The sequence below is a fragment of the Littorina saxatilis genome, linkage group LG4 (genome assembly GCF_037325665.1).
Source record: "Littorina saxatilis isolate snail1 linkage group LG4, US_GU_Lsax_2.0, whole genome shotgun sequence".
NCBI lineage: Eukaryota > Metazoa > Mollusca > Gastropoda > Littorinimorpha > Littorinidae > Littorina > Littorina saxatilis.
Window position 1 is genome coordinate 62,465,691 of NC_090248.1, and position 17,500 is coordinate 62,483,190.

At 39.2% G+C, this 17,500-nt stretch overlaps 1 protein-coding gene and 3 long non-coding RNA genes across 4 annotated transcripts in view; 1 reads left to right on the forward strand and 3 right to left on the reverse strand.

Moving 5' to 3' along the window:
- Positions 1 to 17,500, reverse strand: part of LOC138965679 (receptor-type tyrosine-protein phosphatase kappa-like) — a 107,637-nt gene that overhangs the window by 64,868 nt on the left and 25,269 nt on the right. Inside the window, exons 5-9 of the mRNA XM_070337855.1 lie at positions 2,821 to 2,964; positions 1,978 to 2,077; positions 1,573 to 1,646; positions 789 to 923; positions 191 to 307 (exon numbers count right to left, since the gene is read on the reverse strand). Coding sequence (XP_070193956.1) covers positions 191 to 307; positions 789 to 923; positions 1,573 to 1,646; positions 1,978 to 2,077; positions 2,821 to 2,964 — 570 coding nt within the window. The remainder of the gene's footprint in view (positions 1 to 190; positions 308 to 788; positions 924 to 1,572; positions 1,647 to 1,977; positions 2,078 to 2,820; positions 2,965 to 17,500) is intronic.
- LOC138965320 (uncharacterized) lies at positions 6,330 to 13,287 on the reverse strand. The gene is made up of 2 exons (XR_011455409.1): positions 12,995 to 13,287; positions 6,330 to 8,922 (listed from the first exon to the last, which is right to left on the reverse strand). It is a non-coding gene; the product is annotated as an uncharacterized lncRNA (long non-coding RNA).
- On the forward strand, positions 7,667 to 13,307 carry LOC138965317 (uncharacterized). The gene is made up of 2 exons (XR_011455406.1): positions 7,667 to 7,759; positions 8,844 to 13,307. It is a non-coding gene; the product is annotated as an uncharacterized lncRNA (long non-coding RNA).
- The window catches only part of LOC138965321 (uncharacterized), a 3,967-nt gene continuing 148 nt past the window's right edge, over positions 13,682 to 17,500 (reverse strand). Inside the window, exon 2 of the long non-coding RNA XR_011455410.1 lies at positions 13,682 to 13,823. This is a non-coding gene — a long non-coding RNA (uncharacterized lncRNA). The remainder of the gene's footprint in view (positions 13,824 to 17,500) is intronic.

Genomic DNA, 17,500 nt, shown 5'->3' on the forward strand with positions numbered 1-17,500 from the left:
CACTCATTCATTCAAATGGTTCATTTATCTACAAATGAAATGGATAACATTAACAAACAAAAAACTAAAAAAAAAAAAACGTGCCTGGTGCCAAATGTTTGACTTATTTCCGAACCACTGATCAATGAATTTAAAAGGAATCTATGACGTTGTCAATCGCACACACAGGACAATTATCCACACAACTAACCGTTTCATTCAGTGCGAGAGAGTAGGACTTGAGATGGTCAGTCAGTCGTGACACAGACAGACACGTGACGGTGTAGGGTCCAGTGGTCATCTTCTCTTCCTCTTCCCGTGGCCAGTACTTGCAAAACATATCCTTGGTCATTGTTATTCAAGTGAGTTTGTTCATCATGTTTTACACACACAACCCTGCAGTGTCCTAGCATTCTGTTTACTCTGTTCTTAACACACGTGCAGTTGATGGAGAATATATTCGCTGTTTCGATGTCTAATCATTGGTCCTTTTCAACGTATCAATCCTGGTTTCAGTTGGTTCATACAGAGCGCCAAGAATGTCGGGGACATGAGGGTACAGACTTATTGCAGTTGCAGTTGTGACGAACAACCTCTAACTGAAACAGACACCCAACCATCCACCCACCCACACCCCCACACACAGACACACACACACCCACTCAGACAGACAGACACACACACACACACACACACCACACACAAACAGACAGACACAGACAGACACACACACACACACGCACATACACACACACAACCATCATTACCAACCTACTAACAAAACTAGGATAAGGCTCACGGGTACGTACTTCCTCTTCCTCGTCAGGAGAGCTAAGGGAGACAACTGTAGTGACGTCATTCCCGTAGACAAGTCTCCAGAAGTCCACTACTGTGTCTGGTAATGGTAGCTGTGTCACAATGCTCCCCCGGGATGAACGGAATGTCTGCCCACAAAATGTTGGTAAACAAATGAAATAATCATCAATCATAGCCTGTACATGAGATTATATAAATACTGAGGAATGCCACATTCAACAGGACTTGAGTCATGGCATTGATCATTATTGCACATTCTGGAGAAAAGAACGGGTGCAACAAATTGATACATTGCTATAGTTCATATGTGACCCTCCACCACGGAATGAGTCGCATGTCACATTTGCATGATTTTCATATTTTTACATTTTCATAAAGAGTTTTTTATGCTCTATCCAGTTGTGAAAACCGTTTTAGAAAAAAGCGAAAACTGTTTGAGTTATAAGCCTGTGACTAAGGTGACCCTCACACTGTTACCAGACACTCCCCGGACTTACATTAAGCCTAGGGCAGAACCGCGCGAGGTGACATGCGACTCATTTCGTGGTGAAGGGTCACATATTCTATTCAGATAATCGCTTGTCCTTGTCTTCCTGTCTATTCTGTGTGTCTTTCTGTCTCTTTCTCACATTCTTATTTTTGCTCTCTCTCTCTCTCTCTCTCTCTCTCTCTCTCTCTCTCTCTCTCTCTCTCTCTTTCTTTCTTTCTTTCTGTCTTTCAGCATCTTAATTGCCTTTTGAAAAGTGTCAAGTTATTAACAAATATGTATCATCTTACCGGCATGAAAACAGCGTTGATGTACTGATTCCGGCCTGGAACATTCTCAGGGAGACACACCAGATGGTCCTCAGCTGCGGTTGCATAAACAAGTAAAAGCAACTCTGACAAAAGCGTGTTACAATGCATTGGTTTTAGTCCCTTTCAAAATAGTCTAAAGATACAAAAACAATTTCTTGAACAAAAACAATGCTTAACACGCATTAAAGAAGCACAAGTTTATCTCAATTTTCAGAGGTTTTGGTTTGTTACTTCCACCATTCAAAACAAGACCAACTGCAAACACAAAATAACAAATATACATGTCGACTAGATAAATAGACAATCTGAGAATTAAAAAAATGGACCAAACAACCTGCTCTGGTGACATCAGGAAAACAGAGAAGACCGCACACACACACATACCAGGAAGACTCTTCTGGTTCCTGTTTTTGTCAACGTTGTCAGTGTCTCTGGCTGTGAAGTGACTGGGTTCTGGTGCCAGAGATCTCATCTCCATTACCATCTGCGTGCAGTAATATTACATTATATTTCTTTTACATTTTTCCCTTTAAAAACAACAACAAACAACACAGAATGAAACCAAAATCAACGATAAAATATAAGTATCAAATATAGTTTAAAAACATGTAAATAGAAAATAAGGAATGTACTAATGCAAACGCGCATGGCTTCAATCAACACACGAACACTCTACCCACCCCAACTATATAACCGACAACACACACATTATTACAAGAACTCCTGCTTTTAAAAACAAAATCAGGAGAAACCCACACCAAATCAACCCAACCCCACTTAAGCCAAATCACAACCATGCCCAGCCACAACCCAACCCAAGAAAATCTGATCCTACCAACATCAACCCAAACAAATCCCCACACCAGCATAAACCAATCACCAAACCAACCGAATCCAAGCGGCAATCCAAATTCAAATACAACTAACCCGACGTAACTTGAATTAGATAAACTAAACCAATTACGGCTAAACTTAACCAAACCAAATAAAACCCCACTAAACCCAAACCAAAAAGCAGCCTTACTAAACCAAAGCAAACCAGACCATACTAAACCAAACCAAACCAAACCAACCCAAACCGAATTAAACCAAACCAAACCAAACCAAACCTAACCAAACAAAAGAAAAGAAAACAAAACCAAACCAAACCAAACCAAACCAAACTCAACAAAACAAAACCAAAACAGGCTACCGAATCTAACTCAATCTAAACCCAAGCAAAAGTACCCTGAACTCGTTGTCCAGACGGGTGTGAGGGGTCAAGGGGTCCACGTGTTTGCTGAACACACTGCTGAAGGTGTCCACGTGGTACACATAGTCACGTGACGTGTAGGCCTCCAGTAAAGCCGAGTGCAGAAACAGGAACTGGTCCTGTGAAAAGAACACAGCTTTAGTAGATTTAGATGCTTCCATCCATCGATTGCTCGTTCGCAACAGATATAAAACTGTTTCTGGACCTTAACTATTTTGCAAACTTTGTTTTTGGAAGTTTTTTGACATCGTTTTTGGTGGTTCGCATTTGTTCAGCGATCCATTTCTTACGATTCTTTATATTGCAGGCGTGCTCAGCCTTGTTTCCGTATCAAACTTATGTGCATTTTTCTCATGCACATCAGTACTAATGTTTATCATCTTGCACATTGTTAAATATTTATTTATATACTTTGTTTCATGCTTATCGGTTTGCAATATTATGTAACATATGTATTGAAGCTTTACTTGTATTTGACTACGTTGTTCAGGCTTACACATCATTGCCGTCAACACCGGTTCCTTTGACCATCAGGACCCTTTTTGCCCTTGACAACGTGGGTTTGAATCTAGGCCGGTGTCACGAACTGAAAACTCTGCCTGAACAATCGTTCTTATTGCGGTCAATGCGCATGCGCTAACATGGGGAGATTAATCAGATCGTGAACAACCTAACCCTAACCCTTACCCTAACCCTTACCCTAATCCTAACCCTAATCCTAACCCTAACCCGAACCCTAACCCATGGTTCGATCGGTCAAAGGGTCGCATTTTTTAAGTCCAAGATTGGCGCATGCGCATTGACCGCAATGAGAAGGATTGTTCAGCAGAGGTTTCAGTACGTGACACCGGGACAGACACGGGTCAACTTTATGTGCAGACTGAGAGACGGTATACATGTCCCACCCCCGTGTCACCACAGTGGCACATACAGGACTTGGGTCATTCTGCCATAAGTGCAGGAAGCTGATTACACCTAAACACGCATGCATTTGTGTGTTTCATGTAAAGTCGGAGTAACACCCTGGAGCATGACTTACTGGTTTCACCGTGAGGGCGTAAAACAACATTATCGTCTTGCTAGAGGTGGTTCGTCACAACGGCAAAAGCTGTTGTCATTTTATGTTTAGTTTGTCCTTTTTATGAATTTGAATACCTATTTATTTGCTAAGTATTGACTGAGATATTTTTCGATTTATTTCTCGATTAATTTATTTTATTTTGCACGATTGAAATATATTTTGAAATTGTTTTGATGTTATGATAATAATGTAAAATAAGATATTTTTGTAAGGAACGTAAATTAAGGCACCTCCGTTTGCAAGCCCTAATATCTCAGAAGAAAAGCTGATTCCCATTAAACAATTTTTTATCGTCTTGACAATGTAATGCCCATGCCTACGTTCATGAGACAAAAGCATGGCAAATCTATGAAATAACCTCGAGACAGACCTCTTTAAATAAAATAAAGCCCTTGTTTTCTTAAAGATATAGTCTCCGCCAGTAAAAGGCCTTCAGATCGCCCTAAAAGCTTTACCATAAGATTCTGCGTGACGAATAATGTTACCACACAGAAGGACAAACTTAACTTTGCAGAATTAAAAGTTTGGGAAGTTGAATCAATTGTCGTAATATCAAAGGAAAATGCACTCTTGTGATGTGTTCCGTGGGTGATGTCCCTTGATTCGAGACAACATGGCGACTATCAGGGAACGTTTTGACGAATTGGAGACTGACCAGGTAAGTGTCGGATTTGTAGACCACAGGAAATGTTGTTTATAATCAAATAGGGCTTTCAATACAACAGTCAGTATTAGTGTAAAAGTTGATCCCAGCAGGACTGCAAAGAAATCTGTAAGGCGAGTCATTTCGAACCATTTGGTTGGTATGATGAGATGGATACCAGTAAGTTCGTCAAACGGTAGATTCGTCACCGGTCCCCGGTAACTTCGCCACAGTAGTCCGAGCGCGGCTGTTATGTAATGGTAATACAACCTTGCACCTCCCCCCCCTTTCTCTCTCTCTCTCTCTCCCCCTCTCTCTCTCTTTCTCTCTCCCCCTCCCCCTCTCTCCCGCTCTCTCTCTCCTTTCACAGAGCATATGTGATGTTGTGCGTATTTATTTTGTATCTCTTTTTTCTTTGAGTAGGTGAAGTACACAATATAAAATGGCATTTTCATTCTCTCTCTCTCTCTCTCTTAAAAATGTGAATCTTGAATCTCTCCCACAAATCAAACATCTGAAAGCATAAGCTCTAAGCATAAACACCTGCCGGTAACTTCGTCACCCGTGACGAATCTACCGTGTGACGAACTTACTGGTAGCCGATGAGATCACTTGTTTTCAGCTACTAGAGGCAGTAGAACGAGGACGTCAGCCGGCTTTGCATATGGTTTATCCCACACAAACTTAATACTGACTTTTCCCCTCCCCTCCAAAGTGCTGCTGATCGAACTTTGGACCATTGTAACGCTTGAAATTCGTGGAGAAACATCCAATCTGAAGTTAATTTTGGCTGACGTCTTTCCGATACGGCGATAGCTCAATCAGTGAATGTGTGTAGATCATGGATTGGAAAATCAAGGACTTGCCTTCTGAAATAATTATAAGACTCTGCATTTGCACTGTTACTCTTTTGATAATATATATATAGATCTATGCATTTTTTTTTAGCTACAATTCATACCACTGGAATAAACACAACAGTAAACTAAAAGTAAAAGTGTGCTTTGCTTGCAAGAGTGAGTAGAACAGAAAATACTAATTATCACACCCATTTTAAAAGCAAAAATTCTACTCGCACTAGTAAAGCTTATGAGAGCTGAATTTTATTTGTTCAATGGCAGTCGATAGAGAATGAATCATGCTCTTCAAAGTCAAGTGAGCTTTTCTTGATGATAATAGCCTAAAATAGGTTTGATACAGATACTGTAAATTGAGTAAGGATGAAGTATGAGAACTGTAAACTCTTCTCGTTCCGTCTAGGCTATGGAAGTTTCGCTTCCAGCAGAACATGCTGTCCTTACTAGTGCTAGAGGGCGGCAGGAGAGGAAGAGGTGCGGACAGAAAGTGATCTGCTGAGGAACCAATTTGAAGGTAAATCAGGATTAGTTTTAGTCCTTTTCCTAGTACTTTCCATGCACGGGTTCACACACACACACACACGCATGTATACACAGAATCATGAATGACAATAGCACTTGCACAAATAGTTATATAAGAAATAATAGGGTGAACTTTGATGACAATAACAGAAGATATTATTTTCTTGGGTGAAGAGTATAATGGGGATTTCACAGTTATAATTATGGCAAGGATAGAAGTGTGCTGTGCATCTGTCTGTCAAAAGGGCCCACCAACATTTTGTTTCCTCTGAAGAGCAATATACCACAGTTGTGTGATATAATTTTACGTGCAAGAATGCCTTTTGTAAAAAAATTCCTGATAACATAGTGAGACACACAGAAATGCAATAGACAACACCCTTGTGACATCATTGTTTATTTTGCTGTCATTAAAATGATCCATTCATTGTTATTATACATTCATCAGAATACTTTCCTATAATTTACATGGAATGTATCCTGTGAGGAAATACACAAGTACAGGTTGTAACAAAACTCTCTCCTCTGAATTGTTTAAGGTTTCAAGGGAAAATGTGCTAGATGTAATATGAGAACATTAGATGAGGTAAAATTTACAAACAATAAAAAAAAAGCAAGTGTGAAAAATCACACGTTGTCAATATAAAACAAGTCGCGTAAGGCGAAAATACAATATTTAGTCAAGTAGCTGTCGAACTCACAGAATGAAACTGAACGCAATGCCATTTTTCAGCAAGACCGTATACTCGTAGCATCGTCAGTCCACCGCTCATGGCAAAGGCAGTGAAATTGACAAGAAGAGCGGGGTAGTAGTTGCGCTAAGAAGGATAGCACGCTTTTCTGTACCTCTCTTTGTTTTAACTTTCTGAGCGTGTTTTTAATCCAAACATATCATATCTATATGTTCTTGGAATCAGGAACCGACAAGGAATAAGATGAAAGTGTTTTTAAATTGATTTCGACAATTTAATTTTGATAATAATTTTTATATGTTTAATTTTCAGAGCTTGTTTTTAATCCAAATATAACATATTTATATGTTTTTGGAATCAGAAAATGATGGAGAATAAGATGAACGTAAATTTGGATCGTTTTATAAATTTTTATTTTTTTTTACAATTTTCAGATTTTTAATGACCAAAGTCATTAATTAATGTTTAAGCCACCAAGCTGAAATGCAATACCGAAGTCCGGGCTTCGTCGAAGATTACTTGACCAAAATTTCAACCAATTTGGTTGAAAAATGAGAGCGTGACAGTGCCGCCTCAACTTTCACGAAAAGCCGGATATGACGTCATCAAAGACATTTATCAAAAAAATGAAAAACAAGTTCGGGGATATCAATCCCAGGAACTCTCATGTAAAATTTCATAAAGATCGGTTCAGTAGTTTGGTCTGAATCGCTCTACACACACACACAGACAGACACACACACACACATACACCACGACCCTCGTCTCGATTCCCCCCTCTACGTTAAAATATTTAGTCAAAACTTGACTAAATATAAAAATGAATGTGCTTTACAAAACTGTACTTTCTTTTCTTTTGAAATAGTCACTTTAAAATTTAAAAAACACACCATTGTTCATAACAAATACTTTGCAAGTTTTGCTCATCGTTCAGGTTAGTGGTGTGTTATGACTCGTTTATGCCTGGTTCAAGCAGGCATAGTTGTAAAAATGGGTATTGACTGATTTAAAAGTGAAATAACAATCTTTCCACTTCCAGAAACTTATCCAGGAACCAGGCCAGGAGAAACTCCAAGCCCTAGCCTCTAAATGGTGAAGCTGAATGCTGGCCTTATGACAGTAAGTACCTATTCCTTGTGTGAGATTTGCTCTAAATCCTCTGCAAGTGCAAGCAGACAGTTGCCACTATTAAAATATTTTTAAGAAAACTCTGAAATAATTCTGTCTGAGAATAGGGTTAAAATAAACATAAATCAGAGAAAGTAACCTTACAAATAAGGGGGCATAAAAAAGAGGGTTTCTGTACAGTACATGGGTACACTGGGCACGAGCTATGAAAAGGAAAGGTGTACCAGAATTCAAATGTCTTGGAGAAATGTGTACAAATGAGGCAAAACTTGCCTCTGACAAAATGGATATGATGCAAAACAACATGTTTAAATAATCAAGTATTAGGCCTAAAAAAAAAATTGGTGTGGTTACGGTAACCCGACCTACCCTAATTTTAGGGGCCGATCCTATAACTTTTTATTACAATTGTCAAAAAAAAAAAAAAAAAAAAACAACAACGAGTGCAAAAAACGCAATGAAAGCGAAAGCGCCCGAGTCGCACACTCATTTCCCTGTCAAGTAGGTTTAATTTGTACACATTAAAAAAAAAAGTAAAAAAAAAAAAAAAGTGATTGCCTACCTACCTACCCTATTTTTTTTGGCTATGTTACCGTAACCACACCTATTTTTTTTTTTGGCCTTAGAAGATTATTTCAAGGAGAGGGTGACATATAGTATATATGTGTCTCAAGAGACAATCATGTGCAATTCATTCCAAGAAGCTAAAGATATGTTACAGGTGCCTCTACACAAATATTCACAATGTCCCAGGACAGTCTTGTTTTACTAACCAGTGTCATCACTCATGTACATTTCTTCTTCTGTGTTCGATATAATCTATATTAAATTGCTTTCTGTTTTATATACCTGCCTCAACTCTGTTCTATCATACTGGAAAGCCTGTACCGTCACAGGTGTATATCCCCCCCCCTCCCCACACCAAGACATGCTCTATTACATAAATTACAATTTCTTCTTTCTCATTATTTTCTCCAATTTTCTTAAATTTGGTGCATATTTTTTTTAACAATTTTAATGTTTAAATCTGAATCAAGTTTTGTCACTGAAAGATGATTTTCTGTTTACACTCCAGGATTTCGATGCACTGGTGGTTGGTGCTGGATGAGAGTTTCCTTTCACTTGCTTGGGCCCAGAGAAGCGACGCCCTCGTCCTGGAAGCAGCAGAAGAGGGAGACATCAATTAAACACAACACTATGCTGCTTACAGACAATTTATTTTGTGCAAATATGGTTATTTGGGAGAACGAGTCCAAATAGCCAGATACAGTTAATGTGTGTAGGCCAAAAGGAAAACATGTACCGATCCAGCTGGCCAGTACACGGGCTATATATGCTGGTCGCCTGTGCTATTAAAGTACAGAGTTGTGTCAAAAGTCATGCATGTTGAAAAGGTGAATTTAGAGCGTAGGTTTAGATCACCCCAAAGAAAAATCACATAAACCAGTCTGGGTGGCCGGGTGGTAACGCACTTGCGAGAGGTTGCGAGTTCGACCCTGGGTCAGGGTGTTAGCAATTTTCTCCCCCCTTACCTAGCGTCAGGCATAGACCGACTGAAAGGCTCAAATGTCCGATTCACATAGCAGCATGGCGGTCTGATGTCCTATCGTTTTGAACTGAGCGCTGTCATTCTCCGATAAGAACACCATTCCTTTGGACAGCGTGATATTCGATATTTTCCATTCAAAATTGACCGAGCACTCTCACCTACAGGTGCACTGAAGTCGTGTAGTGCTGATCTTGCGTTTTTGGGAATTCCAAACCGTTTGTGATATGAGCCGTTTGGGTACAACCGTCTGCAGCACACTAAAGTTTAGGAGTACGGGAGACAACTCCAACTGACTATAAGTCTTGCGTCTGCTTTTGGTTTCAGTTTAAGAAATTTTGACGAAGCGCATTGAATTATGCCACCGAATTAAAACTAATAGGCCTGCCAAAGATCAACAAAAGCTGAAGACCTTTCCTTTGGCTTTTCAACGGCATCCTGTGCTACGTTTCGGTCAAAAACAGGTGAAAACGCGACGAGCGTCACAATAATGACAGTGCCAATGACAGTGTCGCATTGGAAACTGACACAGCCACGGAAAGAGACGTTTTGTATTTTGGGACTGCTGCCAGAAGGAGACCGTAATATATGGTTTCATCACTCAACTGGTTACAGAAAAATCGTCTGCTCCAGTGAGCGGCGAAACCAAACGGTTGATTATCACGTGACACTTTTGTCATATTTAGAGTTGTTTGCACAGTAAATACATCCGCGAAAAATAGCTCGCTTGAAACTGTCTTACATATATCAATTCCTTTGTAATTTATAAATTACCAAAAAAACCATGAAAAATCATTATCGACGATCTCGAATCTGCTTATTGTTCACAGAACCCACTGTATATTTACCACTGGGTTACATTTTCATTCCTATTTGCTGATGTGTAAAACTTTTTTTTGTACTGTGCACACTATTTACTCGAGTCAGTAGTTGCGGGTAAAATCTGATCCCTGTTTTGAATTTTGTGGAATCATTTTGCGACATATCGATAAAGTCACGAGACAAAGAACATCAACAAAGACCATATGGGCAATCATGTACATTTTTGCGGGGTGTAACGGAGATCGACTTTGTCTTTATAAGAATAGGAATCACATCATCTTAAACTCTACACATGGTGACAACTGCAACGCGTGTGTCACACAGCATGACAAATAAAAAATAGCCCCTGCAATGAATATTCCATGCTTAGTCCTATTTATCAGTTTTGGTGCCGCTGATTCGGCAAATGAAATGTTTTAATTATGTTGTGCTGGCTTGCAGCCCAAGAGAGATATTAAACAAAAGCAAATGTATTTCTTCAGGCCTAACCATCATAATGCCATATATGCATGGTGATCTGTAAACTTTTGTTCTCTGTGCACAATGCATGTGTAAACATTTTGTTGTTCGCAGAACGCAGAACCAATTTCACATTTTAACCCTGAGGCTGGTTGTCGCGACATATGTCGCGCTACTTTAGGTATACTGTCACCTGGTTGTCACGACACATGTCGCGCTACTGGCTGAGTCTGTTTGGTCGGTTCGATTACCTCCCATGTATGCGAAAACCTATAATATTATGACCGTTTTTTGTTATTTTTCTCTCTGTTAATTCACCAGTGGCTATGTAACATGTGTTACAGAATTGCACCAGTGTAAGAGTTAACATTTTATTTTTCACTCACATGTTTGCTGAAGTGTACAAATTTTGTTCCATTTAGTGCTGTTTTTTTCCCGTCTCAAGACATATATGGTGATGTGTTCAACTATTGTTCTCTGGGCACATTTTTTTGCACATTTATGTCCCTCACTTATGTCAATGTAGCCGCTAATTTGTTTAAGTCCAGTCAATCGTACAAACGTTTCATTGTGGGTGACTCGAGCTGTCGGGGTACTGCGACGAGATATCTTTCCCAATTATATGATTGGTGTTATATATTCTTTTATGCATTTTAACTAGCATTCATCATCTTGGTTGAACTTGAAGCGTGACAAAATGATTTTGTCACATTGATTGAATTTTCAGACTGTCCACATTGACTGAAATCTAAGAAAAGGGCACAATTTAACGCTGTTTTGTTCTTTCCCAATTATATGATTTGTTATTGTTCACAGAACCCACTGTATATTTACCACTGGGTTACTTTTTCATTCCTATTTGCTAATGTGTCAAACTTTTTTTTGTACTGTGCACACTATTTGCTCATTTAATGCTGTGTTTATGTGTTTGTTTCACTCCCATGTGTCATATTTTCTGAGATTTCGGTCAATGTAGCCACTTTTTTTGTTTGGCCGCATTTAGCCTTTCCTTCGTAACTGTCTGTCTTCACCAAGCTGTAGATTCTTGCATTACTAATGGCGAGCAGCTATGCAAGAAAACAAAGAAAGTGTATTCAAGCGCCGAGCCGGGTAAAAAGAAAATATCACTACATTTACCGAAATTTCAGAAAGCGTCACATGTTTGCTCCTGTGTAAATGGTTTGCAGTTCATTGCACATTGAACGCTCCTTTTCTTAGGTTTGATGTTTTATCACATTTTGTTGTTCTGTGTGTGCTAGCGCTTTTTGGGGGTAACTTTGTCGCAATTACTTCTAAATTTAATATGTTACTGTTGTCACTTCCCGCAGTGGGGCACTGCGGTTATGAAATTAAAAGCCCCTCCTGTTTTTGGAACCGCAGGAGCTTTCTAGTTTGCTGTTAGGTAGATTTTTGGTTCCTCTTTCCTGTCATGCTCTCTTTTTCTTCATGAATTCTTTTCTTTTTTCTGCCTTCTTGCTCATTCACCTGTATTTTTTCCAAAAATCTCTTCTCTTGCCGCTTGTCTCGCGATTCATGTATAGTTTAATCTGTTAGTGTTCTGATGTAAGTCCAGCAGTAGATAGGTTAAGCCTATTTTAACATACTGGAAACTGGTAATCTTCCAGTAGGTATTAATTTAGTTGTACTAAAGCCTGCTGGGACACAAGTAATGGGTTAGTGCATTTGTAAACAGGAATCGCTTGACAAGTGGCCCCCTTCATCCCCCCCTTCCTCGTCCTGATATGGCTCTGCGTAGTCGGCTGGACGTTAAGCAACAAATAAACAAACAAACAAACAAACTGTTGTCACTGCACAAGTCATGGCCAATCCACCACTGTGCCCTTTTTTATCTCTCCCAATAAATGTATGGCATTTTGTTCTGTAGGCGCTTGCCATTGCACATTGAACACGTTTTTGTTGTTGCTTATTCATAATTAACTCTGTAATTAATGAAGAAGAAAAAATCCCGTGCAGAGCACGGGTATTACTAGTAAATTATAATACATTACATAAAGCTCTAAATATGTAAAAACATCGGTTTCCTTGCCAGACAAGGAAACTCAAGGCATCCTGTCAGGGAGAGAATGAGCTGAACTCATTTTGACCTGAGTTCAGGATGATGGTAGAGCGCATAGCAAATTTGAACAAACAGTCCCTGCTTTTGAATTTTTGAAGAAGCACAGGAAAAATGTTTTTTCTTTGTATTTATCTAGACTTTCTACATTTAGAGTTTTTATTCAATCTATCCCGCAACTCACATTTTTTTAACAGTTTCCACAATTTGACTGAACTGATGTTTATTTTAACTTTAATTTGAACTATCAGTTATTCGAGTCTAAAAAGTCTGAAAGAGTTACAATGTGTCCTTTTTGCTGATCAAAAACTGCTATTATATGTACCTGAAATTTCAGTAGTTGGGGATGTTTCTCAGGAAGTATAATTGCTCATCTTGTAGAGCCTTCAAAGCAGGTCTCCATGACTGCATACCCTAGGTCCCTGGTCATACGACAGCAGCCAAGAGTGCTCATTGACAACATGGTGCAGCTGTGGAAGTAATACAACAATGGCTCTGGGTTATTGAGATCTCTCAAACAGTGAAATTTAGAATCCAGACACTAGTTTCATGTTTTTCCCCCTTGAACTGTTCAGAGAGAATGTGTGGCTGTGGTCTTGAGATTTACATCAAATAAAATTGAACAATGCTCTTGTCAATTTGTGTGCATTTGTTGTTTCATTTATTAATAATAATAATTGTCTTGTCCTCTAACTGTAACCATTTGTTTCTCCGCAAAAACGCAATAATAAAGAAAGAGACAAGTTATTTTCAAACCAATGGCAGCTTATGCAATCCCGGCCGATTTGCTTATACAAATAAATATTATATACACATGATCTTGATAGAAAACTAAACAAATTAAAAATATGACCACTCACCTGCACTCATTCTACGGCATGTATTTCTTTGAAACTAATTACATAGTCTAAATAACAAATGAAAACACAGGCACACACACACACACTCTGACACACACACACAATAAAACATCATTCACTCTTCCATTTCATTTGGTTCAGAGACAGCAATGTGCAAATTATAGATTTATTGACTTACACCGACTCCTCTACAGATGAAATTAAGAAACATCTGACTCCTGCATCACTGGTTGTCGTCCGCCAGTTGCCTTGATAGATGTAGAAGATTGCTGTTCTTGTGTCTTCGCATAGTAACTGGTAAATGAAAAAAAGGTATGTGTGAGTTTTTGAAAATATGCATCTGTGCACATACACATTACATAACATACCATACGCTATGTAAAGATGTAATTTTCTCCACATGATTTACACAAAGAAACCATGAAGAGCGTATGACTACATTTTAGGCCCCCTGCTATTTTATTTAATAATAGTTGGGAGGTACAGAACTCCTTCAGTCAAAGCATGGAGCGCCTCCTGCCAACTTCTCAAAAGATTGTAACACCTTCCTGGCTGAATAATTTGACAAATGTATACAAGTATTGAAGTAGGGAGTAATATATTCCTTTTTATATACAGCTTACCTCACTGGAAGAATATTGAAAAATAAGTACAGGAATGTGATCTATGAAATCTGAGAAAATCAGTTCATGAACAGGACGGAGTCTTTAAATGGGAGTAAATTAACGAGGTTATGAAAACAAATTCTGAGTAAACAATGTCTTAAAATGGAAGGTCAAAGGAGTCTGAAAGTGGGGGGTCTTATAAAAGTGGGATCCACTGTATAAACACAAATGAATGATAAATATACAAAGGAACAATCACACCAACACACACCCATCCCCCTAAAAATAAAGCTTATTGTTGCGTACATTCTCCTGTTACTTCTCGAAGTTCTCCTCTTGTTATATTTTGTTCTAATTTTCTAAAAGAGAACATGATGAATGTATTGAAAATCTGTCTGCATCCTCATGACTGTTCCCGTTTCACTTATGCCTCTTGGCTGCACACCGTCACAGAATCAGCTGTTCCGAGCACAAATCCTGCTCGGCAATGTTTACAAATGATGTCCACGTCATAGTTTATAAATAGCAACAGAAACAATGGTGGCGCTAGACAGTCTCAGACACCCGTGTACACAAAGCACAGCCATACATGTGTAAGTGATGTTAGACTCGCCTGGCGATAGGTTCTTGGCGTTACCCCCCCCCCCCCCCCCCCCTAACAGTATAGCGCGGACCCTAGCGTGTCACTAGCAAAGCGGGCCTTACTCTCTCAGTCTCTGTATAGTGCGTTCACTGAGAATTCATCACTTTGTCAGTTTGTGTTCCGAAAACATAACAACTAGAATCAGCCGCCACTATGGCAATCCGAATGGTGCAAAAGTCCCTTTTAGCTCTTGATGTCTAAATAACACATTATTTAGCTAAACAACGCGTTATTTAGCTAAACAATGCTTTATTTAGCTATATCATGCATTATTTAGCTAAATAATGCATTGTTTAAATTAAACAATGCATTATTTACAGATACAGAAAAAAGAGAGCCCAGAGCACTAAATAATGCATTGTTTAGCATAAATAAGAGATTGTGTTTGTAAATAACTCATTATTTATAAATAATTACGCGTTTTCTCTAAACAATATATTATATGTAAATAAAGTGTTATTTAAATAAATAAAATATTATTTAGATAAATAAAATATTATTTATCTAAATAAAATATTATTTATCTAAATAAAATATTATATGTAAATAAAATATTATTTATCTAAATAAAATATTAGCCCCCACTTCCCTCTCACCCGCTGAACAACCACAACACCTTCTTACCTCATTGGTCTATATGCCGACTGTCCAACAGAACTTTTCTCAGTGCTCTGTACAGTAGCATGTGCCCCGACCCTGACAGATGAATCCCATCTGCTAAAAAATGTTTCTGATACTGAGCAAACTTCTCTGCTGGAGGGAAAGCCACGTAGTGGGGGAACAAACCCACTATCCTGTGTGCCGTTTTCAGCTGTTGATGAAGAAGCCTATTCACCTCCCTGGCTATGTCATTGAAACCCCCCCAGCCACTGTATCTCTGTGTCATCCCTGACACCACCACTACTGAGTTTGCCAATGTTTGCACCCTCACACACAGATGCCACAGCTCACGAAACACTTTATTCGGTGTCGTTCCGGGAACAATATTATTGTCCCCCACCATTAGCACTATCACTCCCCATTTTTTCCGGGTGAAAATGGCCCTGTTCTGTTCTAGCATTGATTCAACGTCGCTTATTTTTCGGCCCCCTCTCCCATCGAATATCTGCTCAAAACCATCAAAACCTAAATCTGGCCGCACCCCCTCATCTGTGTTCACAAATCGCTGAAACCTCCACGTGAAAGAGTGCCCGACCACCGCACAACTTGTAAACATTTTCGCTCCCGCCGTCTTTCTTCACAAAGAAACTAGTCACGTGACCGAGCGATTCGCGTTGCCACTGCTCGGACCAATTTTAATGCCAGGAGAAGATGATACTGTCTTCTTTTCTCCCTGAACACTTTTACTGACGGCTGTCAGCTAATTGTACCATCACCGTCTACCTAGCTATCACCCTCGTTCCTTCGAGTGTCACTCCCGGCAAACGTGAAACCACATGTTTCTGCCTACGGTGCCACGCTGTCTCCCAGTTTCCCAAACTCCAAACTTTCCTTGCAGACAACTAATTGGCCCCACTCGAGCCTATTACCGCTGTTTCGATCTCAATCGCCCCTCTCGACAATCAAGCAACAAAACAAAACAAAAAAAGGTAAAAGTACGTGTACCTTCTCTTTCCAAAATCCTTGAAACGTTGAAAATTTTCGCACAGTTGTTTGGGACGTCTGGCACTGGCTACCGCAGATGCAGAAATGGCAGAGAGACTGATCTTGGGCCGGCTGGCCAATGGGAAGACGGCATTCCGCTCATTAGTTATGCATATGACCTGTGCTCTGGCACCGTCTATACACCACAATCTCGCTTCTCTTCACACCCAAAAATATCATATTTATCTAAATAAAATATTATTTAGATAAATAATTTATTATTTAGATAAATAATTTATTATTTAGATAAATAATTTATTATTTAGATAAATAATTTATTATTTACTGTTTTTGCCTTGAAATAGTATTATTACACTAAATAATGCTTTATATAGCTATATAATAGGTTTCCGCTATATAATTCATGATTTGGTAAATAATACATTATATACCGTAAATAAAATATTATATACCGTAAACAATTCATTGTTTAGCGCATCGCGAAGCCGTTTTTTCTCTTGTTGTTTTTTTCCACGTGTTTCCGTGGATCCACGAGAGCTCTGTTGATTCTCAAACTGACCAATCAGACAACTAGCATCTGTACACTAATTAAAGTCCCATTGTTGAGTGTGACGAAAACTCGTGGTGACGATTTTAAAACATGTTGGGTCACGCATGGTCCAATCTTACATGGTCCAATCTTACATGGTCCAACCTTACATGGTCCAACCTTACATGGTCCAATCTTACATGGTCCCATCTTACATGGTCCAACCTTACATGGTTCAACCTTACATGGTCCAATCTTACATGGTCCAATCTTGCATGGTCCAATCTTACATGGTCCAACCTTGCATGGTCCAACCTTGCATGGTCCAATCTTACATGGTCCAATCTTACATGGTCTAACCTTACATGGTCCAATCTTACATGGTCCAACCTTACATGGTCCAACCTTACATGGTCCAATCTTGCATGGTCCAATCTTACATGGTCCAACCTTGCATGGTCCAACCTTGCATGGTCCAATCTTACATGGTCCAATCTTACATGGTCCAACCTTACATGGTCCAACCAAGATCTACACAACAAGAACTTGGATTGTCGTACTTACAAATCTAGCAGGAATTCTCTGCCCC